Source organism: Lutra lutra, chromosome 5 (genome assembly GCF_902655055.1).
Source record: "Lutra lutra chromosome 5, mLutLut1.2, whole genome shotgun sequence".
In the NCBI taxonomy this organism is placed as follows: domain Eukaryota; kingdom Metazoa; phylum Chordata; class Mammalia; order Carnivora; family Mustelidae; genus Lutra; species Lutra lutra.
In genome coordinates, this window is record NC_062282.1 from 114398591 (window position 1) to 114426441 (window position 27851).

Genomic DNA, 27851 nt, shown 5'->3' on the forward strand with positions numbered 1-27851 from the left:
CAAATAATTTTATCTCCCCCACCATATTTTTTTTTTTAAGCAGGCCCCAACTTATAACCCTGAGATCAAGACCCGAGCTGAGAACAGGAGTCAGAAGCTCAACTGATTGAGCCACTCAGGCGTCCCTTATATATCCATATTTTGTAATATAGTGTATAAAATTGGAACCTACTCAATTAGTTTAGATTCAATGAAAGCTCAAGTAAAATAAACAGATTTTCATATTTTACATCTACTTCCAAATTTGATAATACATGGTTTATAAAAAAGTCCATTTCCACTATCTGTTGCATTTGGTTTTCAACAAAAATTATACCTCTCAATTTTCATCAAGCTACGCAAAAGTAGTCAGCTTATTGATAACCTCTAGGAGCTTTGTGAAACAATAAAATTTATAAGCTATTTCCAGTTCTAATTCAGGCCTTAATTATTACCATGCAAGGAAACATTTTGGTGGAACAACTGTTCTTAGAATTCTTTAAATCCAAACAAGATTCAGATGATGGAAAATAAAATTTCATGTAAATATCATCTCTTTCTCTCCTATCTTCCTTTCTCCCTTTCTCTCTTACACACACACACACACACACACACACACACACACTTCTTGCTAATTGCATGCATCTAAAAAAAAAAAAAGTAATCCTTCGCTGAGACAACTGTAAATCAAAGATTTCTTTTGCAGGGGTTATGTCCATCTTTTTTGATTTCCTAGGGAGCAACAGAGGGCCCTGTGTTCTATTCCCCTTCCACCCTTAGTCATTGACTACTGGCCCAGACTTGATGAAAACAGAATCACTGAATCACTGAGGGGTGACATCCTCCCTCCTGGCCAGGTGCTAAGCGGCACTCTCTTATGGGTTTTTGGTTAGACAATGTGTTTGATACGAAGGTAACCTGTCTGGGACTTCTGTCACTCCAAGGACCACCTGCAATGATCTGGTGATCAATGACTTGTTTGAATGACTTTTGATCAATTATTTAGCTTATGTCTTCCTTTGAGTTGCTTGTATTACATTAATGAGGGCTCCTTAGCCCTCCAACTGTTCCTGAGTTGCTTTTTATATACGTTCTATATCCTTAACAAGAATGCCTGTCTTCTGCTGTTTCATAATCCCTTGTACAGTGCTGATTGTAAGCTGACACTTGCTAAATCATTGTTAAGAGAAGGATGGCCCAAAAGCATGTCCTGTGGGCCTTGCATTCTTCAGGTCATCTTGAATTGCTCAACACCACATCTTCCAGGAATAGAGCCCAACATCAACTGTAGGGTAGAATGGTAGAAGGGAACCAGGTATGGAGCTAAGACAGTTGGAGGAGATGAAGGGGAGAGTTCCCTTAATATCATCAGAATCCCTACTTAATTTCAACAGCCTTATAAGCCAGCATTTTGAGTAAATATCCAGTCTACTTGTCATATAGTAAAATAAAATGGACTTTCTTCAAAGGAAACGCTTTTAATACAGTAACTGTATTTGTTTTTTTTTAAGCAATGGATTAAAAATTTAACACATTTACTAAATCTGGCATATTTATATATTGTATCTAAACAGATATTCAAGCTGCATTATAATATAATAATAAAAAAACCTATCTCAGTCTGTCTATTAAGTCTTTGTCTTTGTGCCATTGTAACAGTAGTGCTAATTATCAAGCAAAGACATGATAATTACGCAGAGCTTTTTTGCTAAAAGAAGGAATCTTTTTCAACACCCACGTGCTGCACAATTTCCTATGACCCTGTAACAAACACTACTCTAATATGGCCCAGAAATTTGTATTTTGGTCTAAATGCTGGGAATCATATTATTTCTCTCTCTGTGCCAATCTTTTTTTCTTGTGAGTAAACTGTTTTTGGAAGGTTAAGGGAGAGGGATAATGGTGCAAATGGGAAATATAAAACTAATGACCCTTCATGAAACATATTATGCTCCTCATTAAACTTATGCAGTTAGATGTATTCCATTAAATTAAAATAAATAGGATTTAAAATTTTACCCGGGAGTAGTAAATTACCTTAACTCTCAACTTTGTGTTAGATTCATTCTAAGGATGGATTCCTCAAATCCCTGATGTATCCCAGTTTCTTAGCCTCCAAAAAAATTTACATCTTTTTTTTTTTTGGAGGGGAGGGGCAGTGGGAGAGGGAGAGAGAATCAAGCAGGCTTCACGCCCAGCATAGAGCCTGATGTGGGGCTTGATCTTACAACCCTGAAATCATGACCTGAGTTGAAATCAAGAGTTGGATGCTTAACCGACTGAATCAATCAGACACACCCAACACAAATTATGTCTCAGGGCTGCAGAGGTTTTCAAACTTAGTGTATGAAAGAATTACTTGGGAAACTTATAAATGCAGTTTTCCATCCAGATTCTGTCTTCTCTGCCAAGTATTTCAAGAATAGCGATTTCAATGAGCTGCACTTAGAAAAATACTCTACGTGGGGGTGATGTAAATTTTATTAGGCTTAGGGAGCCCTCTTACTTCTTCCTCATTTATTTCTGTTATTACTGAAATGTTGAAAAGCGAAATAGATGAAGAATGTGTGATTCAGGTAGTTGAGTAGGACTGATTTATAACATGTTCTGTTCATCCAAAGAATCAAGCCATCCCTAGGTTTGGTCCAGGAGCCCCAGATTGTCTTTTTGAGAGATTCAGAGCTTTACTGAATTAAATGCAAGATAATGGAGCTGCTGCTTTACTCTCTTTTAAAAGTATTGCTTTTTAAAGAATTGTGTTGCAAAGGACTTTCAAACTCAATGCCTTCATTTTTAAGATGAGGACACTTCAGCCCAGAGAAGTAGCTAACTTGTCACATAGTAAGAGTGTACAAGACAAGGTTTCAAATGCAAGCCCTCTGACTTGGAACCCAGTGCTCTTCTCATGGCCTTTAAAGAAGTCTGACTCAGATACCCATCTGTCCAAGATTATGAAAGTCCTGAGAATGTGAAGTTCTCTGTTAAATCACAGAATATATTCTTGACTAAAGCTCTCAGAAAAATGAATTTTCTAGACATTTAAGCTCCTTTAAGAAAGCGAAGTTTAAAAGTCAGCACATTTTTCAAATACTTTACTATGGTTCTACTGCATTTTACATCATGTTAAGGACTGGAGCAGTTTAGGTCTAATGACAAATTCTAGCTCAACTCTGATACCCTGAAGTGTCTGTTGTAATGGTTTAGGTAATGAGATGGAGTCTTGAGTATTGAGTTATTTTGTGTTTGGAACTTATGTTAAATGTGTGTGAGTGCACAGGCACACAAACTCACATACACAAACACACACACAGAAGCACCTATCAGATTTGACGTTGACCAGTTCTGTTCATATTCGTGTTTGTTTATGAATTTTCACAGTTATATGTATACATGGATAAAATTTTTTCTAAAATTTTTTTCAGGAAAGTTTTCAGGTAAGTTTTATAAATTGCCTTAAATTTCAACATCAAGGCACACAATTAAAATCATGTCAATGAAAAACTAAAGTGACATTCAGTAATGCAAATCTGCAAGTATTTTATACATATACCACATTAAGCTTATTCACTTTCATTTTCTGAAATTATTTACTTGGCTTTGTTAGGCAAAAAAAAAAAAAAGGCGATCAGTTCAATACTTTTATTGTTTTATTTATTTTTTAAGTAGGCTCTATGCCCTGTGTGGAGTGCAAAGTGGGGTTTGAGATCAAGACCTGAGCTGAGGAGATCAAGAGTCGAATGCTTAACCGACTGAGCCACCCAGGTGCCCCAGCTCAATACTTTTAAAAAACTTCCAAATAAAGGCAAAGACATGAGAATCAGTCTTAGGCAATTATAACAGGTAAAAAGAAAATGAAAGTGAGAGGCCGATTAATCTGGTCAAGATTAGTGCTACATTTTTTTCATAATATGGAACAGTCTAAAAGTAATGACAGGAATAACCTATACTCTGGTAAACTGACCCTGAATACATACTTTTGAAAAATTTATTACTTTTCTTTTAACTCTGGGAAAGCAATCATAATCACCATCTAGGTAATCATGAGGAGATAGACAAGTGAGGGAAACAGACAGAGAGGGACAGTCCTCACTGAACGTCTTTTTTGATTCAGTATTCACTGTTTATGAAGGGTATTATAAGGCAATAACATTTAAATAGGATATGTGCAGGAAGTGTTTAAAACTGTATGGCAATGCTACTTATGCTAATGAATCAAAAACATTTTGTGTTTTAATGTGATGCTTATTTATTTCTGGCACAATAAAACGTTTTAAATCTAACTTTGATAAAACACCAAGCTAACATTTAGAAATTCATTTTCATCAGATTTCTGATTCTGCGTATATTAACAATGCTACACTAAATGATATAATTGGGGGGAAAACATTTCTAGCAGAATAATTGTCTTTACCCTTTCAGTAAGAATACATTAGGAAGAATGAATTAGAAAGAAGAGACAAAGTGAGAAATTGAAGTATAAGGCTGGGGTGAGTTCATTTTTAAATGTTTTTTTCTTCAACGATGCTGTGACAGTAGTCTATACCTAAAAGAAATCACCAAAAGTAAGTAAAGCCCTGTGTTGGCCACAATTCCCAAGTCTTATTCCTGATACGGCCGTGTGGAGGATGAGGTCAATACGTTGACAGTGGTGCCTGATTTTTGATTTAGCAAGGACCAGATATCTACATTGTCCCTATTACCATATAGCTCTAACTTGCATTTTGCAGGAATAGAAAGGGTGGGGTAATGTTGGGGTGATAACCAGTTCAATACTGGTTGGGGTGATAATCTGTGGGGGATAGGAACACCTTAGGAAAAGGAACCGGTATGTGTGCGTGCGCGTGTGTGCGTGGAAGGGGGAACTCTAACCATCACACCGCTCAACTGGGGGTGGGGGTGGGGTTCACCAACCACGCATGCGCTCTCACCTCCACGATGTCTGAGTTTGTCCGGCTCTCATGCGGCTCATTGTACTCCGTGTACTTGAGCAACACCTTGTCCATGTCGGTGCTCGCGTACTGGAACAGCTTGTTGGTGCTGTTGAAGATGATCAGCGCGATCTCACAGTCACAGAGCACGCTCAGCTCGTAAGCCTTCTTCATCAACCCAAATTTCCTCTTTGTAAATGTCACCTGGAAAAAAAACCAGGCAGTTTTGTTTTTGTTTTTGTTTTTTTTTTAAAGGAAAAGAAAACGCTTGGTGGGTTTTTTTTTTTTTTTTTTAACAGTACTACTTTTTTTCCTTTGTGAAACAAAGTGTGTCGTTGTCAGAGCCCTTGGGCACTAACACATTTGGAAAGAAAGCAAATAAATCTAAAACTAATTTCTGCTTAGAATTTGAAAAGTGTGATTTCCAGCTTGTTGCTGAATGCGAAACTGTAAATGCCAGATTTAATGTAGGGCATTTTAATGAAGGTGACCAGAGAACTATTCATGTTTTTTGGAGCAATTTAAGATTTGAGAACATTAATTTCAGCATGGTTAAGATCTTTCCCAATTATAAGTTTGGAGCTCATTTTTTGACCATGTGAAGACTGGACATGCATACCATTTTCGATGCGTGTTCAGAAATTTTGTGTGTGTGTCCGAAACTTTAAAAAATTTGTTTTGTTTAACTGAAAACACTCAAAGGGATAAGACTGCTTTCAGACAGTGCTGTACTATGTTTTCTAGAAATGCAGCAGAAAGTTGGGAAGTACTTTTGTCATAATACCGTTAGGGTTCTGTTTTCAATCTTTTGTGTATCTTTCCTCCCTTCTCAGGCCAGAAAATGTATTATTATCTTTTCCTTTTTTTTCTTTTAATCTAATCTATTACCAAGTCCCATAATTCCTTCCCTTGAAATGTTTCTCAGGTTCACACTTTCTTGTCTATTTCCCAGGCGGCTCTATCATTCCCGTCCTTATCAGTTTCCTGTCCTAGATCATCTCCCTGTCTGAAATCATTCCCTCCTCAATTCATCCCCAATCTTTAAAATTCACTCTTTACAATGCCTTTCTCCTGATGAGCTGTCTACAACAGCTCTGACTTTGAATACTTCCTATCTGGCAAGGGTACCAAATGCAATAAAAATTTCACTATTCCCAATTTCATTCCTTTCTTGATTACAACTCTAGTTTGTCCACCAAAAACCATGGACATTGTTAACTGTAAGCTTTTAAATGGCCCAGCATTTTCCAGCAGGTGTTCTCTGGAATATCATTTCTATAAAATACTCTTCAGGACAAAAAGTTCAGTAGCTTAATACATTTGGGAAATGAGGCACATTGATATATTAAAGGCTGGAAAAACTTTTAAATTTTGTTTAACCTGCCACCCAAACCATTTCCTGAAAGAATGTTTGTTTCTTTGCTTATTTACTTATTTATTTAGAGGACCTTTTACTATCATTTTTCAATGATAGTTTTTTGAGTCATATTCTCTGGGAAATGCTGACTAACTTAATTTAGTTGATTTTTATTTTTATTATATATTTATTTTAAAGATTTTATTTATTTGACAGACAGAGATCACAAGTAGGCAGAGAGGCAGGTAGAGAGAGAGAGGGGAAAGCAGGCTCCCCATTGAGCAGAGAGCCCGATGCGGGGCTCGATCCCAGAACCCTGAGATCATGACCTGAGTCAAAGGCAGAGGCTTAACCCACTGAGCCATCCAGGAGCCCCGTTAGTTGATTTTTAAATGGACAACTTAAATTTTTTTTTTCTCACCTTCAAATCTAACCCATCGTGCAGAGGCCAGCCCTGTTTTATCTAACACCTATTTGTGTGTAATCCCCAAATCTAGATTCCCAATTTTTTTTTTTTTTTTTTTGGTCTTGGGACACCCAAAGAATGTCCTCCAGTCCTACATCTATCTGAATGTCCTAGGAATCTCTTAAACCTCCACAGCTTAAACTCATCATCTTCATCCTTGAAGCTGCTCCCCCTCCTGTCTTGGCCATCTCACAATAAACTCAGTTACCCAAACTAGAGACCTCAGAGTGAACTTTGAATCCTACCCCATCCCACAAACCTAAATATAAACATATTGACAAGAACTGTGGGTGAACAGACAGAAAAACCTGATCTCTTGGTCTCCTCAATCCTCCACACTTTGTTAATACTGTTTTACCTATCACCCTTTATTTTTCCCTAATAGCACTTCTCACATCTCATAATTTGTATATTTTTGCGTGTGATCATTGATGTCTGTGTCTTCCTCTACAGTACATGTTTCACAAGATCTTATGCCATTTTTATTTTGCTCACAATGAATGCCCAGTGCTTGGACCAGCAGACACATATGGGCACAAGTTAATGATCTGCAGTATAAAAATGAAATAGGGAAAACTATTAAGTGAAGTTTCTAGAAATATCAAATTGATCTATATTATCTAAAATTATGGGGTGCCTGGGTGGCTCAGTGGGTTAAAGCCTCTGCCTTCGGCTCAGGTCATGATCCCAGGGTCCTGGGATCAAGCCCCACATCGGGCTTTCTGCTCAGCAGGGAGCCTGCTTCCTCCCCCCCCCCCCCCCCCCGCCTGCCTCTCTGCCTACTTGTGATCTCTGTCTGTCAAATAAATAAATAAAACCTTTATTTTTTTAAAATTTTTTTTTAAAGATTTTATTTATTTATTTGACAGAGAGAGATCACAAGCAGGCAGAGAGGCAGGCAGAGAGAGAGGAGGAAGCAGGCTCCCTGATGAGCAGAGAGCCCGATGCGGGGCTCGATCCCAGGACCCTGAGATCATGACCTGAGCTGAAGGCAGCGGCTTAACCCACTGAGCCACCCAGGCGCCCCATAAATAAAACCTTTAAAAAAAATAAATAAAATTATTTTTTTTTGAAAAAAAAAAAATTTTTTTTGAAAGCTTTTCCCATGACATTTTAAAAAATCATATCATGAGTAGAATTTTAAAAAGATAAATCTGTGCTCAATAATGATTATATTGCTTTATCACATTTGCATTAAAGGCAGGATGGTAGAAAGGGAAGAACACGGGGCCTGGTTAAGAGGATCCCAAATTTGAAGGCTGAACCTGTTATGTGCTAGTCATGAGAAATTCATTCAAGTTCTTTAATTGGATTTTTCTCTGAGTTTGATTTTTCATCTGTAAAATAGAGAGAATGCTTATTCCTAGTGTTGCTGTAAAGACTGCACAAAATAAAATCAGTGTACAATAGTGAGCATACCGCTTAACAATGAAGCTCAATAAACCTAGTTCCCATCCCTCACTTGGCTGATGTACAGAAAAAGGACTTACAAAATATGTCTATGTTGGTGGCTATGAAGAGTCTACTGATTAAGGCTATTTGAGGATCTCATTATTCCTAATACAAAGATAAAGCAGAAATATGGAATCCCCTCTGATCATTCTTTGGAAAATATGGTATTTATCAGCCCACATCAGCTAGTCAATCTCCACTCAGATACATTATTTACATTTCAACTTGGGACAATCTTTCTTTGTAATAATTGCCAATGTCTCACTTTTTGTTTTACGATTATTGATTGTCTTTCTAAGGTACTTCTACTAAATATACCTAGTGTTTTATTTTCATATCTGATTATCACACTACTTTAGAAGCTTTTTTATTCTAGTTTATTCAGATGAGTTATGATTGGTATTAATAATGAGTTAAAGACTACCTCTTTGGAATAGATAAAGAATCATAATAATTACATAGATTTATATAAAATGTCTTTTAATATTTATTTTAGAAGCAATTTAGTTACCCTGATGTATTTGCACATTGCTATTTTATTTAGTGAAACAGTGTAAGAGTAGATTCAATACAGAAGGCACTGGCCCAAAATACTTTCATATATCTAAAACCACTTTTAATCAGACTTTCATGACCACAAACTGTAGGTGGAATGTCTCAATACAGTATGGTTTCTGTTGTACTCAACCTCAGAATTTAGTACGTTACAACACTCACCATCAAAGTACATTTCAGCACAGAAATATCATTAAAGCTACTATTTGTGTTTACTTTTAGTTACTCCTCAACTTTTGTGTAACCAAATAGGCTTCTGGATAATACATACTTATTTAATAATACCTGTCAAAAAAGTCAGTGCATATAGCTTCTTCTCATTAAAACTGCAAACTGAAATGGTGCTGACTATATTAAAGCATTTAAGAAAATATCTTCAAAATCTACTCTTAATTGCTCTAAATTTAATTCTGTATTATGTTCATATTCCTCATAGCATACTCAAAATGTATTTTATAATGCTTTTTTCTCATTGTGCATAGTTAGATAAAACTGTTTTTAAGCATTAAGCTTTCTAAAGAGACCTGGGATATTACTCTTCGTTTAAAATATGCCACTCAATGACAAAGATTGCAGCTCAGAGCTTTTATACTTAAATATAATAATGTATTGTAATGATTACATTTTTCATAACTTGACAATAATTTGTAATGGGAACAAGTCCATTTCTATTAAAATAACATTATTTTTAACCTTCGGTGAGATGGAAAACTCTTTTCATAGCAGTAGGCAAAGAGATGCTCTTTTCCAGTGCTTACATCAATCACGGTGCACTGACAAGAGAATAAAGCCAGTATTGTTTAGTGGACACTGTAATTCGACATTAGTTTTCAGAATTAAAGAGACTTAATATGTAATATATGCACGGAAAGCAAATACTCTGTAAACAATGACTGTTTTAATTTTCTTTCCTTTACTTTTTGAAACAGCCCCAAATATAATGATGATGTTGCAGTAAGAGGTTTAAGTATTGAGTTTTAGAGTAACTTCAAGTTTTAACTCCTAGCATAAGGGGAGGCATCACACATTTATACATCTTACATTAGGTATCTTACATTTATAATTACTTTAGAACTTACTAGGTATGAATCAGGAATTGAAATTAGAATTTGAAATTGAGAAAAGGCACATCATTAAATATAGCTCCATACAACTGAGTTATAAAAAGTTTGGTAAGTCTGTTCATAGAAACAAATAAAACTCAAGCAGTTTTTATTGAGCATTTTCTATATGCCAAATGAGAAGCACTATTTATTGATCATTCTCCCTGTCAGACATCTGTGCTAGGTGCTGGGGCTTCTACATATGTCTTTTTTTTTTTTTTTTAAGATTTTTTTTTTTTATTTATTTGACCGACAGATCACAAGTAGGCAGAGAGGCAGGCAGAGAGAAACAGGAGGAGGAGGCAGGCTCCCTGCTGAGCAGAGAGCCCGATGTGGGACTCGATCCCAGGACCCTGAGATCATGACCTGAGCCGAAGGCAGAGGCTTTAACCACTGAGCCACCCAGGCGCCCCTGGGGCTTCTATTACATATATATCTCCCTTGTTCTTGTCTCTTCCTCATGGCTGGAGAAAAAATATCATTTAATTCATTAAGGCTTAAAAGCAAGTTGCTTTATTTGAAGCAAAGTTCATTACTTAGTTAATAGTGTTATATTTTCAGTCATGTGTAATGATCTGAAATTGTACTTTTATCTAGAGTTAGAGGTGAATTCAGTTTTTGTTTTCTGACCAACCTTTTCTCTAGACTGAACGAGAAAAATAACAGTAGATGTTAACCGAATCAAGATGAATATGAAATGAAACCTACCATATTGGTTACTTCTTATCTTGTACTCAGTGAAAGCTGATTGTGGTATTATGTCCCACCCCCTTTCCATCTGGTTGCTGGCAGGCTCCCAATCAAGCTGCAAGGCTTAAATTAGTTTAAATGCCAATTTCTTCTACGAAGCTTTCATTGTTATATTTGGAAAAAAACTCATTCCTCCCTCATTGTCATCCTCTAAAACTTTTTACAAACCTTTACTATGAGACTTTTTCTAATATTATAGAGTTGGTTGTTTATGAGTCTGCCTCTCCTATTGGCTTTCAAGTTCCCCAGAGACCCCATCTGTGGCTTCATCCAGACTGACCAGTGGACACTCAATGAACATTTGCTGAAACAGTGAATTATGGAATGGAAATAGTCTATTTTAAAGTCTGAATATTTGGTTTGTGGCCAAATTTGATGAAAAAGATGAGGTTCTAAAAAATGGTGGCATGAAGTCAAAGAACTTCCCCCCTTTTTTTGTAGAAATTAAGATAACCTTGATTTTATAGCTTTTGAGCTAAAATAACTTTTGTAAAGATTAAGCTCATTTAGATTTTTTAACAATTATTCAGCAGGATCTGCTGTAGGGGTTTTGTTGTTTTGTTTGCTTACTTTTAAATTAGCTGTTTCAAGGTCTGAATACTTAAGGCTTTAGAGGGAGAAACCAATTTTCAATTATGTTGACTTTTTTTTTTTAAGATTTTATTTATTTATGCTATTTGTCAGAGAAAGAAAGAGCACAAGCAGGCGGAGTGGCAGGCAGAGGCAGAGAGAGAAGCAGGCTCCCCGCTGAACAAGGAGCCTGATGTGGGACTCAATCCCAGGACCCTGGGATCATGACCTGAGCCAAAAGCAGTGGCTTAACCAACTGAGCCACCCAGGCATCCCTATGTTGACTTTTTAGAAAACTTGAGTTACATAGAATTTCAACAAAAATTTGCTACCAAGAGAAAAAATAGTCTTGGGGTGCCTGGGTAGCTCAGTGGGTTAAGCCTCTGACTTCGGCCCAGGTCATGATCCCAGGGTCCTGGGATCGAGCCCCACATCGGGCTTTCTGCTTGGCCTGCTTCCTCCTCTCTCTCTCTGCCTACTTGTGATCTTTGTCTGTCAAATAAATAAATAAAATCTTTAAAAAAAAAAAGAAAGAAATCACTGAGGAAATCTGGAATGTTTAATCCAGAGAAATATAGTTAAAAGTGATATGCTGAACACTTTCCAAGATCTGAAGACTTGTGGTACACGAAGAGGCAGATGAGTTATTCTGTTTTATTCTACAGACCAGAACTAGAAAGCACTGCTGAAAATCTTTTTTTTTTTTTTTTGAGATTTATTTATTTGAGAGAGTGAGTGTGCACGTAAGTATGTGTGTGTGTGTGTGTGTGTGTGTGTGTGTGCTGGGGGGGCGGTGGGAGCAGAGGAAGAGAATCTTAGCAGCAGATTCCTGGCTGAGCTTGGAGCCTGCCGCAGGGGGCTGGATCCCACAACCCAGGAGCAGAAACCAAGAGCCCGATGCTCAACCAACTGAGCCATCCAGGTGCCCCTGCTGAAAATCTTTTAAAGAGACTGAAAACGGGGGAAAATCTAGTGAGGAGAATTGCCAGAGTGGATCTAGGCTCATAAAGTAGGAAGCAGTTCATTCCTGAACATGTTCAAGTACAGCTGTTTATTGAGGAAGGTGTAGGTATTCCTGAATTAACAGGAAGCTGGACTAGAGTAACCTTTAACATATTTATTTCAGATTTTAGATGTTCAGATTCAATGCCTAGGTAGCACAGGCTTCTAGGTCAAGGGGAAGATCTGAGTGAATGGTAATATGGTTCAAAATGAGAATCTATTTTTGCAGTTTCATTCTATAGGATGCCTTAAGTTTTGGTTACTCAATCTCATAAATATGACATCATAATCACCTCTGATTTCTATATTCCAAGAAATAAAACACTGTCACTTTTTGTAGCTAGATGAGCTACAAAGACTGTAAAGAATTTGAGTTATAATATTAAATTCCGGGCAGTGCTGAAAATGCATAGAAAAGTAACGGTAGAGATAATTCATCTTATTAAAATGTTTTTAAAGAAGCAGTGTGGGGGCGCCTGGGTGGCTCAGTGGGTTAAGCCGTTGCCTTCGGCTCAGGTCATGATCTCAGGGTCCTGGGATCGAGTCCCGCATCGGGCTCTCTGCTCGACAGGGAGCCTGCTTCCCTCTCTCTCTCTCTCTGCCTGCCTCTCTGTCTACTTGTGATCTCTCTCTGTCAAATAAATAATAAATAAAATCTTTAAAAAAAATAAAGCAGTGTGGCATAGAAACAAAAACATGAGAATTGAAAATCAAGTCTAGGATCTGCCACTTACGAGCTGTGTGCTCTTGGGTAAACTGTCTAACTTACCTGAACCCCGGTTTCCTCCCCTGTAAAATGAAGGTTATACGAAGCATCTTACAGAGTCTTGGGAGTTAATCTAGGGCTGTAATAAAAGTGTAAGTAACTTGTTGACTGAAACACTATACAAGGCAGGTAGTATTTTTTTCTCTGATGCACTGGGCTCAGTTATTTCTTGTCACATACTGTAAAAGATTGCTGTCCTAGAACCTGACAACTTGTGTTAACCATTATTATGTCTAGACTAGAGTTTCTCTCTCAGCTAGACCTTGAACTTCCCTTGACAGCCTAGAACATCTCTTTTCCAATCTTGTACTCTGAGGTCCCAGGACAATACTTGGCTAAATATTTGATGAATGAATGCATGGATAGATGGGTGGAGGAATTACACATTTTTTGCAATCCAAAATGAATGACTAAAAATAACTTTCTATGCATGATCTGACTATGTTAATAGAAAATTTGCCACCGAGACAGGAAAATTTCATATTGTTATTTTTCTTTTTTGTCATAGTAATTTACTGGGAAAACATGCATTTGGTAAAACTGAATAGTAGAGAAATCAGACTGGGTTAAAATTTGTGTGTGGATTTGTTTCTTATAATTGCTTTTAGATAAGTGTTGACTTTATCTGGTGACTTTTTTCTAATAAGTTCAAAGACCTTATAATAAGTTATCTCACTACATTTGACAGTGTCTCTTTCAAGTTAGGATATGGTACAGTTCATCATCCCATTTCTTAGATGACACTGTACACAAAGACATGAATTGCCATATCCAAGGTCACAAAACTAGTTCTTGGTTAAACTAGAAATAGAACCCTCTTCACACAAAATTCATTCTCCATTCCATTAGTCAGTGTTCCTTCTTTTAGATAACTAGGCATTTCAGGGGCTGACATTCAGCACAGCATGGATCCCATCAACCGTTTGCTGAGCAGCATACATACATTAAGAATTGTCAGCAATTCTGATGAGTACAAGCAAAGTAGTGCATAACTTACTAATTAATGTAATGATAGCTCTCTAGGTTAAAGTAAAAAATATTAACAATACAAAAATTGAGAAGAAGTTGGCTTCTGCATTCTGACAATAAATCAAAGCTCTTTTTGTGTGAACACTGTAGCCAATTCTGCCCTCAAGACCTCCAGCCATTCCCACTAAAGCCAGTGGGAACCACATGTATACACTAGTGGGCATGCAGTAGTTCTATATTTATGAATGTTTATTTAAATTTCACAAAATGAGAAACATTTTGGTTGGTAAAAAATACAGGTCTGTTTACAGGCGGAATAAAAAAAGGTGGGACTCCGACTTACACACAGGCAATGTAAATATCAAGTTCTAAAAACAGAGGACAAGTTCTGTACCATTTCCTACGGGGCAGGGAGATTAGTTTGACTACTGTGTAACGGAAAGGACATTTAATAATGAGTCTCCACGCCACATATGTGTCTGCTCCGTTCACCCCCAATCTCGGCTCTGTTCATAAAGTTACCTTAGGAGAACTTTGCTGCCATAGTAACTGTGGGAGTACTTGCACCTTACAGGAAAGTTCCACATAAATGAAAGAAAAGACCTTTGGAAAGAGCAGCTGCTCACATCTACAAGAATAACGGAGTCCAAACTCAAAAAACAACTTGCAATGCATTACTAAGGGAAGCAACCATCATTTTATCTATGGGTCCCTAACACTTCTTTCTATCACTCAGTATACAGTCAGCTGAATCCTAATTGAACTGCTCAATGAATGGAGAACTTTTTACTCATTTCTTTAACTCATAAAGTAATTATTAGTGTCTTTGTTTTACAATGTATTTGGGACAAATGTATCCAAGGAATTCTACTTTCAAAGTTTTGAGGTTTTCTCTCTCTCTCTCTCTCTCTTTTTTTTTTGTCCAACTAGAGTCATGATAAATATAACCCTCATCCTATGAAAATATTTTAGATCCATTCCTCCTTACCCCCAGCATAGATAATCTCTCAGTTTCCTCCTGGTTAAGGAAACAGAGTGACTAATGAGGGACAAGACGGACAGTTCACAGATACAATGCAGTCTCTAATCCACAGCCACGCAGTCTTCCTATGTGTTTAATGGGTTAGGGATGGAGTCAAGAGTCTGCAGCGACAATCTCTAATTGAAAAAAAGGGAAATGCCCTCTTAAATGCTCTTTTTCTTCCCCTGGCTTGTTCCTGACAGTAAGTAATGGTACAACTGTTCTAAACTATTCCTCTTCAATTTTATTTTGTTTAATTCAGTCTGTCATTAGAAAGGCTTGCGAGCTTTAGGCTTGATGATTACTCTCAGTGGGAGGAAGCAATGCCACTGCAGACTTGTGTTCTAGACAAGCGCTCCTTTATACAATGACGGGGCCTGCCATCGTAAATGAAAGGCTCTTTAAAGAGCAGTGAGGGACTCTTTTAAGCAGACTGCTACCATGTGCTTGTAACCCTCCAGCATAACTTGCGAGGATGAGACAGCAGTGTGTTCTGCTGCAAAGAGGACTATTGTCCTTATTAGCCTCAAGCAAATTGAGCCGTGTTTCGCTGCAATGTAGCAGGATTTCCAAAGGGGTTTCAAACAGTAGTTCCTAAAACTCTGAACAGAATAAAAAGATTAAAATAGCGAATGTAGTGTGTGGAATTTAGAACTCTACCAACCCCTCACCTAAGTCAACCCCATACCCTCCAAATAAAACTCTTAAATTTTGTGCACTGTACACTTCTTGGGCAAAAATATTGAACAATGAGTTAGATTAAAGTTAAGTAATTGAATGCATATGAATAAACCTTAGTGTTTACTCACAAACTCACAGGGTTTGAGTTTTAAAACTTGTAGTAGCTGATTTCTGATATATCTGTCTGTAGGAGGAAAAGGAAGAAAGATGATCTACAATTATTAAACTTACCAGGATTTAAAAGATTTCATTGTAGCCCATTTTTAAGCCTAAGAGTATTCTGGATTTTAAAAAGAGAGGGCTATAATGCAGTATGTTTTTAATTTTTTATATGCACCATTCAGGTCTCCTTGGTTCGTTAAAAGGCTGATTTATGTTCTAAATTCAATCTGTGGATGCAGTCACAAAATAAATATCTCTGTTTCTTTATACCTCATATACCTAAAATGTATCATTTGAATCTGAGAAGAATCAAATAAACCAGACTAATATTTTGGGGGCAAAAACATGTTTACTAGTTTAACAAAGCCAAAATGTACCTAAGGTAAAGGTCAAAGACTACTTCATTCCCTGCTGAGCAAATGCTCAGGAAGCACATTTGTCTACGTTTCCTGTCATAACAGGAAGAGTGTAACTTCTTCCTTTCCACGATGGCTTCAGTTTTACCTCCTAACTCCAATATTTTCTCCCTCAGGGCCTTCCAAATCAATCCTCGCAAGACAGAAGGCAGGAGGCTTTCTCCGTTGTAGTTTCCAAACAGTTGCGTTTGTTGAAATGTTATTTAAATGTTAGTGATTTCTTAAGCTAAACTGTTCCAACTTAAAATTAAAAGTCAAAATTCCGAACATTTACAGTGGTTCTCTTATTCTTATTAGTGGTTCAACTTATTTCAAAAGAAATGCAAGTATATATATTCCATATTATGGAATTTCATTTACTTCAAATTAATTATGTTATTTTTCTTTTTAAACCAAAGCTATTATTCTGGAGTGAGGAGGGGGCATTGACATATCTTCTTCAATTAGAGTCTGTGAGGATGTAAACTTTAAAAATACTATTATCATAATAATTTTTAAAGGAGGTCATTTTGAACAAATAAATTACAATGTTAGAGGAGGTCTAGACGGCAAAGGACATAGTTTTTGAAAAAATCAGCAACATGTTCTTTAATCTACAGTTTGGAAAAACCTCTTGGTTTATGTGGTCTATTTATAATGTTTATATTTTTAGGGTTGGTTTCTCAGTAATACAATGTCACAGCGTTTGTGCATTTGCAAAGCAAAAGGTGACTTGTCACAGACAGAATGGGGTGTGCGTGCATTTGCAGAGGTGGAAGGTCCATTCAATCCCAACTTTCTACTTAGAATCATTGAGATACAATAAATACAAGCATCAGGATTTTTCTAAATGATGGTTTTAAATGGAAATGGTATGAGATACTCAAATCAGAACTGAAACAACAAAACATCTTGAAGCCCTCAAGTACATGGAGGAAACTGTTATCTTTTGCCTTGTGCAACTTTTGGCCTCTCTTAGATTCCTTATCAAAGGAAAGCCAATGAATGAGTTTGAGAGCATCTGAGACAGTACTTCTCTGGTAGTAAAGGAATAGATCTATTCGATACACATATAAACTATTCCACATGTAGGGGATGCATAGTAAGTGTGTGGCGTGCTATCTCTAGGATTTAACCATATAGAGGGGAGACCATTTGTGAACTGTTTTTAAATTGCTAGGAATAGAATAGAAACGAATGACCTGATGTCATAGCTGTTAAATGTACATCTGAGCACTCTAGCTACTGCTTTCTTTGATTTGGAAACTCTCAAAAGTATATTTTTTTCCTTTTGGTTTCCTTTCTCAGTCTCTTCAATCACTAGTAATTCCAGCTCTCTGAACAAAACTTTTTCCTTTGATTTTTTTTTTAAGATTTAATTAATTTATTTGACAGAGAGATCACAAGTAGGCAGAGAGAGAGGGGGAAGCAGGTTCCCTGCTGAGCCGAGAGCCCAATGCTGGGCTCCATCCTAGGACCCTGGGATCATGTCCTGAGTGGAAGGCAGAGGCTTTAACCCACTGAGCCACCCAGGCACCCCTTCCCTTTGGTGATTTTAAGATAAATGAAAGAATGATCTAACTTATGTGCATGGGGAACCTTGAAGTAGGCATCCACAGGACACATCAATAGACCCTATAATTCAATTCTGAAATGTACTACTATGTGCTAATATGTTACTATGATACACCCTAATTTTATATATTAAAACCAAGTGTAGGGGAAGCAGTTAGCTGTTAAGAAATGACACTGAGGGGGGAAAAAGGCATAATAATCATCATTATGAAGTATTTGTGGATTTTATTTTAGATTTAAATCAACACTTTTGTGATTTTTTTGAACTTTTTATTCACCTGATTTAAAACAAGTTTCCAGACATTCATTGAGAAACATGGATAACTCTCTGATAGTATCTTATGTATAATTTCCTCTCTAATAATATATACTTACTTGGTATGCATACAAACAACTAATGATTCTGGAAATTCTGTTTGTGCAAATGATAAAAGAAAATGTATATGTCTAGATTACTCTGTTCTTTGACTCATGGTTCAGGATTCATCACAAAGTTACTTCCTGAAGCAATTTATTTGTCTTTCTAAATTATCTTGTTCCTTACATTTAAAGAATAGGTTAGTAGGTTGTTACTCTCAAGTTTAGAACTATAATTAGCCTTTTATTTACTGGTATTCTGGATATCACCTTGAAGGAACACTACAGTAAAAAAACCCTGAAATTACAGCTTGAATTCTAAGAACTGCATAAAATAGTGGAGAACAGGAGAAAGTAAGGAGTAACATTCGTTTCTTTTTAAAACAGAGTCATTTGAGGAAATAAGTAAATCTCTTTTATTCAGTTTACTTTAAAAAATATCAGATTTAGTTTAAAAACATCCATCTGTAGAAACTGTTCAGACGTTGTATCTACACTGAACATATTTCTCCAGGATTTTTTTCTAAGCCCATTTAAGGCAATTTATAAGTCGTACAGAGAAACTGACATAGGGACATAAGAAAAGAGAAAAAGTGAGAAAATTTAACAGCTACGATCTCTGAATTCTTTTTAGTCATAAGGGGATTCTCTTGTTCTATTAACAGGAGAATGCTGCTAATTGTCTTTAATTTGTGCTCCAGTTATTGCACTGATAATTACATGAAATTTTGTTTGCTGGCAAAAACCATTAGTGTGCCAGAACTGATAGAAGAGAGCTTAAGACATTTAAAAATCTTTTCCCCTTAACTTACTATATTAGACACTGAGTTATTTGGCAAATATTTTTTCCCTTATAATTATTCAAACATTTAAATGCCTTTTTATAACAAGTCACACAAATGCATTTGGATTTACCTCTTTTATCCTTTCAAAGTGGAGAAGCTGAAAATTTAAAATAAAATCATACACGTATAAACATGTTTAGGTTAAGCAAGCCTAATTTTTATATTACTTTCTTCTTGATACAACTGAAATCACAGATTTCTAAATCTACTCTGTTTGTAAAAAGAGTCATACAAAAACAAAACTCATTTAAAAAATCTGGCTTTTTCAGGGGCGTATTTATTGGGACCATATGAAGGAGGGTAACATTATTGCCTGATTGCTGAAGGTACTTCAGGGGGGTAGAAACAAAGAATGCAGATGGAGACGTTGAAATTGAAGTGTTAGAATAAGCTGGAAGCTGAAGTGATAAAAACAGTGGTAAGTATTTAAAAATAACTTGGTCAGTAACATACATTTGAAAAGAAGTCCCACAAGCATAGAGCTTCGAAAGCTACTGCTTCCCATCCTTGTCACAAGCCCTGCTCTACAAATGTCTGTGATTCTCCTTCTGGTCCAGGAGCCATCCTCTGCCATCAGCTGCTCCTGCTCCGAAAGGATTCTCTCACTCCCAGTGAGCTTCCAAAGCCTCCTTTGTGCTCCTGCTTTGCTCTGTTCCACTTTTCCTTCCAGCTCCCTGATAGTTTTAAAGGTAAAACCCTCTTGAAATGAAGGTTCAGGTATGACTCTAGTGTGTGACACAGCACGGGAGCTGTTTTGATGGAAGTCACATTAACTTTTAACAGCTAATGGTTTAAAGAGCCTGAGTCTTAATAGGAACAGCTAATTGATACATTTATTGGGCATTTATTATATGTTAGATGCTTTACATTTATCCCCTAATTTGATTATCCCAGTGACCTGAGGAGCTGGGTACAATTTTTTAACCCTCACTCTACTGATGAGGAAACTGACATGGCTCAGAGGGGTTAAGGCACATGCTGGAGGTTAATATAGCTAGTTGGTGGCAGAACTGGGACCGGAACTAGGTTCGTGTGTGTCTAAAAACCATGCTCTTCACCATTATGTTATACTGAATGCAGTATGATGTAATTGGGAAAAGCAAAGACACAAAACCATGCTCTTAGCCATTATATTACACAGGATGCAGCATGACATAATTGAGAAAAGCATGTTTTGTTTTACTTTTTTAATCTGAAAGATGTGGGCTCCGAATCTTGGCTACCACCTACTATTACTATCTGACTTCAAAGCTTTGCCTGATCTGAGCCCTGCCTAGCATCTAATCTTTTCTCTCATCTCTCTAAAGTCATACACATCAGACTCAAGTTCCACGAGCTTTCCCTTGGCTCCTTAGCAAGCTCTTTCCGTTCTTAAGGAGCTCTGCAAATATTGTTCCATCTGGAATGTTGTCACCTGCCTAACTCTGACTCATGTCTTCATTCCCATCTTTCAGCATTTCCTCAGAGAGACCTTTCATCTAATCCCCAATCTAAATAAAGCACCTCTTGTTATAATTTGATAGCACCTTGATAATTTCACTCATAGCATGTTATTTACAACATTTGTATTATATATTTGCACATTTCATTTCTGTGTCATCCCACTAAGCCAGGGATCCACAAAATCTGGCCCAGTACTGCTTGTTCCATTTTTGTCAGTAAAGTTTTATTCAGACTGGCTCACAAGGTCAAAAATATCTGCTTTCTGGCCCTTTATAGGAGAAGTTTGTTGACTTCTGTGGCAGATGATAAGATGTATGAGATTTGTCTGGTTTACCCTGAATACTTAATGTCAGGCACGCTGCAACCTAATACTATTTGTTGATTTAATAAATAAATGAGCTATTCAACTATAAATGGGGTTAATAGGAATGAAATGAAATAATACATATGTAATTCTTGGTGCATGTTGCTTTTATTAAGCTGACTGAAAATTTCTTTAAGATTAATTAAAAATTTATGATTTTATTTATTTTTACATACTGGCTTAAGAAATCCATCCAGTTTAAGTGAGAAATTGAGAAATAATTAGTTTTCATAAACTCAGAAACTCTGGACAAATTTTGAATAAAAAGAGCTGTTAATTTTTTCCTTCTCTTAAACTATTATATGTATACACCTGGAGTTTCTGAATTTTAGTTGTTCTCCCTACTTCCATTATGAAAGGCAGAGGAAGGATAAAATTCAATTTAAATAGTTAGCTGCTCTGTTTTATAGCAATGTTAATTCTTGATGATATTCAACTTACACATCAGCTTTATAATATTTCATTTCACACTTTTATGCCTCTCTTTCTTATTCTGTAAAAACACATCCTGTTTTCTGTATAGCTAAATAAACACCTGCAAAGGCAGAGCAGGCTTTTACTACTTCTTAAGAAAAGATGACAGTGAACCATTGTGTGAGGTTCTATTAGGGAGTCTGCAGTGGGGGAAGCTTCAAAAGAGCAAAACAGTTACCATTTTTCTTTTCAACACGTGAACACATAGTTTAAAGGAAGCCCAGGCCAGGGGTGCCTCCGCACTTGGGATGATTTGTTCCTGCAGATTTGTTAGTGTTGATTATAAGTGACCTACATCTTTCAGGCTCTCAGGACTGCTCTTGTAGTAGGTGAGTGGTACACATAACAAACATGTATAAGTAAGATGGATGTTGGAGACTGTCAATAGCCATCTAAAATAATCACTGAAATACACACTAAAACATGGCAGTTTTCAATTTTACCAATTTGATTTAAGAGTATGAGTGAAGGGCCTGCTGTACCTCAAGTGTGGAGAAGACTACATAGATCCTAAATTTCTATAGAATAAAATCAAGGAATTCATCATCAGGATTAAAAAAAATTATGACTGAACTGAATTTAAACAATTTTTCTTCTAAAACTATTAAGACTTCTGACATGGATAAAAGTAACAGCAATTGTAGACACAGCCATATTTAAATTAAGAAAAGATGTTCAATTGTTAGTTCAAAAGTATGTGCTAAAATTCTTGCATCTTGTGTGAATTTTATGTTCCTTTATAAAGCATAATGAAAACTCCATGAATTCAACCTACAAAAATTTTCTTCTGTCTTTTAAGCAAAAGGAAGATACAATGAATTTCATGAAACTAAAAATTACCTGTCATTATTAATGAAATGTAGGTACTAATTCATATAATTTCTGACTATACTCCAAATGGATTTTAGTCCAAATAACAGTCTAAAGAGTCAATGGTACATGGTGTTCAATATTTCAATCTTAATTTCAAGTTGTAAGCCAGCTAAAAAATACTGTGGTTTTATATTGACAGAATTGCTATTTTTGGCTTGACCCATAGCAATAAACAACATGTAGGAAAACAATGAAGAAATCCATCATAAACCTTTATTTATCCTTTAACTCAATTTCCAGCCAAAAATAGTTCAAGTCATATGTACCTTAAATACAATAATTTAAATTTACAAAAATTTAAATTTAAAAAGTTTCTTTATCGCTTAATGACATACTGGCTTTGATGGCATAAAGAACAACTTCTATTCATTATAATTTACACAGGTAACAACTAAGTGTCCATCAATGGATGAACAAATAAAGAAGTGGTTACACGTGCACACACACACACATGCACACACACACAGGAACATTATTCAGCCATAAAAAAGAGGAAATCCTACCAGTTGCAACAACATGTATGAATCTTGAAGGAATTATGCTAAGTGAGGTAAGTCAGACAGAGAAAGAAAAGACTGTATGATCTCATCTATATGTAGAATCTAAAAAACAAACTCACCAAAAGAGATCAGATTTGCGATTATCAGAGGAGGAGTGTGGGAGGAAGGAGAAACAGATGAAGGTGGTCAAAAGGTACAAACTTCCAGTTACAAGATGAGTAAGTACTAAGGATGTAATGTAAAACACGGTGACTATAGTTAACACCTCTGTATGATATAAAGGAAAGTTGCTAAGAGAGTAAATCCTAGGAGTCCTTATCACAAGGAGAATTTTTTTCCCTTTTTCTTCTTTATTTTCTTTTTATTGTATCTATATGAGATGAAGGATGTTAGCTGAACTTACTGTGGTAATCATTTCACAATATATGTAAATCAAACCAACACACTGTCTGTGTTAAAATTATACAGTGATGTAGTCAGTTACCTCTCAATAAAATGGAAAAAATATAAAAAAAAACTTAAGCCACGTATTAGTTCTAGTCTCACTTGAAGTTCCAATAAGACAGAAAGGGACAACTGGAGAGCTAGAGTGTCTTTATTTGGGGGATTGTCGGGTGAGGGCATATCGGAGGTTATCCTCTTAGCTCTTTCCCCAGAGTAAATGGGCAACAGGTAAAACATTCTTCTCTCCATGGTCAAGGAATGCCTGTCTTCCAGGTTCCATTATCCATTTATAATGGCTGGAATCTGGCTTTACCATAATCTCTCCCATTATTTGTAATTTAACATCAGAATGCATACAAACTACCCAACTCTCCTTATATCACCTAACTAAATGCACTCTCCCCAAGAGTGAAGAAAAATAGTCAAATCACAGATATTTATGATATACATGTCTTTGCTGAATAGAGAGCATTTGGATATATAAAATCTTTAGGATAGATTAATGGGATCATACAGCATTATCAATGGAGTTGTAGAAAAAAACTGTAACATCATTTGCCTCTTTGTTTATCAAATTCATGGTTTAAAGATAATGGTGTGAATTAACTAATAGTTTTTGCCTATATGTGTGTTATTATATATTTATATAAATATACTTATATATATTATACATATATGTTTTAAGTTACTAATATTTTGTGAGGGTGTTTGTTGTTGTCAGTGCAATGCTAAATATTTTGGATACATTTCAAAGTCTCTTTTACTGTGAATACAATGAAAGCTGTTTTTATAAGCCTATATTCTAAACCTTTAAATGGATGACCACAAAAGGACTCATTCCTATGCATATAAGAATATCTTTGTTTGATGATGCATGCAGTGTAACAATGTTATGCTTATTAACTCTTAATCATTAAGGTATTTGTATTACAGAAGTACAATTCCCATTCAAAATTTATGTTGAAATAAAAAGGGAACAATCATTAATATGTAAACTATTTGTCTAACAGACAAGGTGATTTTTTCCCCCTTTACATATGATAGAATATTAGCATTTAAACTGGCCACATTTAATTCACTGAAACTTCTCTTAATGGATGTTTCTAAGTTCCAATGTTTAGGTATCTTTAAAATACCCGGGGAAAATGTAATAAATAGTCCACGTAAATGATGATACAGGAAAAAGTTTACCCCACTCACCTGTCTGTTACGTTCATCCATAATCCTCGTAATCTGAATCTTTTTTCTCCCCATAGTCCCCGTTTTTCTTCTCTCTCTCGTCCCTGAAATTATGTATTTTTTCCTTCCTTTTCTTTCTCTTTCCTGTTTCCTCCAAACAAATCTCCTTCTTCAGCACTTGCACTGCTCAGTTCCCAAATTCCTGCATTCGTTCCTGCTGGAAGAAAGAGAAAAATTAAATACCACTTTAACAGAAAGGCGGTTTCATAAGAGCGATCATAGTCTAATTTAAAAAGAGAACTATATGAAAGTAAGCCAATCAAATGAATGAAAATAAGTACTAAAAGCACATGGTCTATCCCATGTAGGAGGGTATCAAAAAGGAACGGTTTGTTTTTATAATCAAAATAATCTCATAAGTAATTTAACAAGTCATTTAAATGACAAAAACTATACTTCAAAGCCCAACATTTGAAATGTATCTTTTGCAATGAGTTCCTTAATATTTTTTAATGAAATTAGGTGACTATTTTCACCCTTCCATTATGAAAAATTACCTAAATCAGAGAGTTAATGAACCTTTATGTACCTGTGTATGCTAAGTAGGGCAGCTAATTCATTTCTGAAGGGAAAACAATCTCCTGTTTTGACAGCAGAGGTGATAACGTCCCCTCGTTATGCAAATAGGATGGACTATTATGAAAGCGCTATTTGATATATGTAAATGTCAACTAATTTAAATCTAAATCCTTTAATCTTATTTTTAAAAAGTCACTGCTCTGAGAACACTGTAAAAATAATATGGGATATTTAATCTTACATAATAAGCAGCTATCAGCCTTGAGATCTCCTTTTCCTCTTGAAAGCCCTTAAGCTATATCTTGAATACAAGAATCAAAAAAGATAATCATTCACAGAAAAGAAATGGTGCAAAAAATTAGAGTATTACTCCATTTATAATGATACTTTTTTTTATAACTACACTTTTTATAATAAGCCATCAGTTCTCTAAATTTAAATATTTTAAAAAAGACATATCATATATCTTTGGGGAGTAACATACAAAATTACAGAAGCCCAGTATTATATACTAGATACCTTTAGGTCATGAATTAAAATTAAAGAAATGATCATCAATAATATAAAATAAACCCAGAGAACCCGAGTACTAAAAGTATATATTTTACTTTGTTTTAAATTATATCTGAAAACGTTTGAACATAATGAAAATGAATTGCCGTTAAATGTGGAAGTTAACAAGAAAGCATTCCACATTGGATTCTAGATTTGCAAGCAACCGCTTCAATTATTCTATCCAGTTTTATGTCAAAGAATGCAACTACTTTATACATTGCTCAGAATTTCCCTGTTTTAGCTGGTGTCTGATGAGGGACCTGAGAAATTCCCACATGTATTATGTAATGCTAAGCCAATGTCCTGGCTATTTAATAGATTATTTGGCTCTAATTCAAAGTTATTGGAACAGGAAAGCTGTTACACACTTGGTCTGATCATCTGCTGTCTTTTGATTTCTTTAATTTAATTTCTAAATTCTTTATCACCTTGAGTAAATTTCTTTAAATTAAAATTTTCTGTGATTATCTAATTGCAGAAGCTATTATGATATAATTAGTTCTGGTGGATTAAGCGCTGCTTAAATACTAAGACCATCCATTCTCTTTTGCCCAATGCCTTTCTATGAAACTGCAGCTCAGTTGTGCCCTTGGGAATACTATATATGTTGAGTAACACCATGACCACACAGTGCTCATCAAAAATTACTACTCAGCGGCAATTTTAAATGTTGGAAGTAGTTCAAAAGTTTTAAAGAGTTATATAAATAACACACATTTGACAAATACACATGAAAAAATTAGCTATAATAAAACATTAAAATCACATTAAAATATGAAACCTTCACAAAGCACAGTTTCATTATATATTCACCGTTGCCACACACTGTCCATCTATTTATTTTTAGAAACTGTCTTAAATATCACTCAACTGGGCAACTTTCCTGTGTTTCCTATAGTCTTACCTTAGAAGAAAGCGGCCCGTTAGAATGGCATTTCCCATGCATGTGCAAGACCCCACAGAGACAGACAGGCTTCCTCTATCACAAAAAAGCCAACCCATGAATCCACAAACGCATATGGGACAATTTCCTTTCTTTTCATTTGGCTGAGGCCGATGGCACTATCGGCTTACAGGACTATGCCTGCCTAAGAGCTTATTCACTTTAAGGTGGAAGGTCAGGGTGAACAGATTAGAGTGTGGTGACAAGGCGGGGAAGACAAGAACTTCGACAGATCCTGGTTTCAAAATACAAATAACCAAACAAGCAGAGAAGCATCCCTCGAGAAAAGTCTCTTCAGAAAGGCAGAGAGAGAACTCATGAGCCAAACTTAGAAGAGTTCCTACACCTCACCACCCCGTATTTCACAACTTTGAAAGGAGAAACACTTTTTAAAAAGAGCAGAGCAAGGATTTTTTTTTTTTTAATTCTTGAAGAAAAAAGGATGGGAAATATTTTGCCTGAAAAAATTTGTATGCGTATATCAAATATATATATATAATATAGTCGGTGAAAATACCATTCGATGTATTTTCCTTCTTGAAATATGCAAGCTAATGTAAAGAGAAACAAGTTTAAATTTCAGTAAAATTAAAATATTTTCTTGTTTTCCATAAAAATGAATATTTCTTGAAGTGTTGCCTTCTGAGCATTTTTAAAATGCAAAACTTGATATTATTATGTACATATGCAGACTACTACGCGGTGATGATGCGATTTTTTTCATGAAGTAAAATATGTCACGAAACGTGCCTTAGAACATTTGATTATGGATCACCACATTTCAAGGCTGTCAGTAAAAACTCAAAGAGTTTAGGAAGGTCAATAATAGCTCAGTAATTGTTTTCTTGGCGTAACTACTTCTCTAAGCTGATTTTTATGCCAAAATTATATTGTAAGGTCAGTTTCAAGTATTAATTTGTAGGAGGCCTAGAAAAGCTGAAAAGGAGATTAAAAAACTTCAGTAGTTTTAAAAATTGTTTTGTATGTACATGAAGAAAAGAATAGGTAAACTACATGTAGTAGAATTTCAAGTTATGCTGAGAACTTTCATTATGTACAATCAACCATAAGCTTAAAATAATTCCAGCAGCCTTGCCGCTACTTCTTTCCACATGAAAGCAGCATTCTTGGAAAATGACAGAGCTACACAGAAACAATCAGTAATTAAAAAAAGAAAAAGAAATGCTCTACCACAGTTACACTCTATAGAGTTACAGTCTTCTGCATTTTTTTTTTCTTTTTGTCAACCTAAATATAAGAAAAATAAAATCAGGCTGCTTACTAAAAAGGGGAACTTCATTATGGCAGGCTTCTGTTCACTTTGAGTTTGGCATAAGCAGACAGATGAAGGCAAAGTGGTTTTGAGACCCAAGTTGAGAAGAATTTCTTGTGGACAGATGCTAAAGATCCTTCTCCTACCCCAGCTCTCTCTTTACAAACAAGTTCCCTTGAGTGACACACACCTCCTCCCCACTTCCCTGCCTCACTCTTTCTTGCTCCCTTCCTTTCTCTCTCTCTCTCCCTCCCTCCCTCCCACAAATCCCTCCCTGTAACACAGAAGAAT

At 35.8% G+C, this 27851-nt stretch overlaps 1 protein-coding gene across 14 annotated transcripts in view; it reads right to left on the reverse strand.

Annotated features, from left to right (window-relative positions):
* MEF2C (myocyte enhancer factor 2C) overlaps positions 1-27851 on the reverse strand; it is a 177652-nt gene that overhangs the window by 75312 nt on the left and 74489 nt on the right. For 9 of the 14 annotated variants that reach the window (XM_047730013.1, XM_047730000.1, XM_047730007.1 and 6 more), the window contains 2 exons: positions 24232-24427; positions 4908-5111 (listed from right to left, as the gene is read on the reverse strand). In XM_047730013.1, the coding sequence (XP_047585969.1) occupies positions 4908-5111; positions 24232-24285 (258 nt within the window). In that variant the 5' untranslated portion in view covers positions 24286-24427. Of the gene's footprint in view, positions 1-4907; positions 5112-24231; positions 24428-26248; positions 26422-27569; positions 27744-27851 lie in introns of those variants that run through there. The other 5 variants (XM_047730001.1, XM_047730002.1, XM_047730006.1 and 2 more) reach the window with 4 other exon arrangements.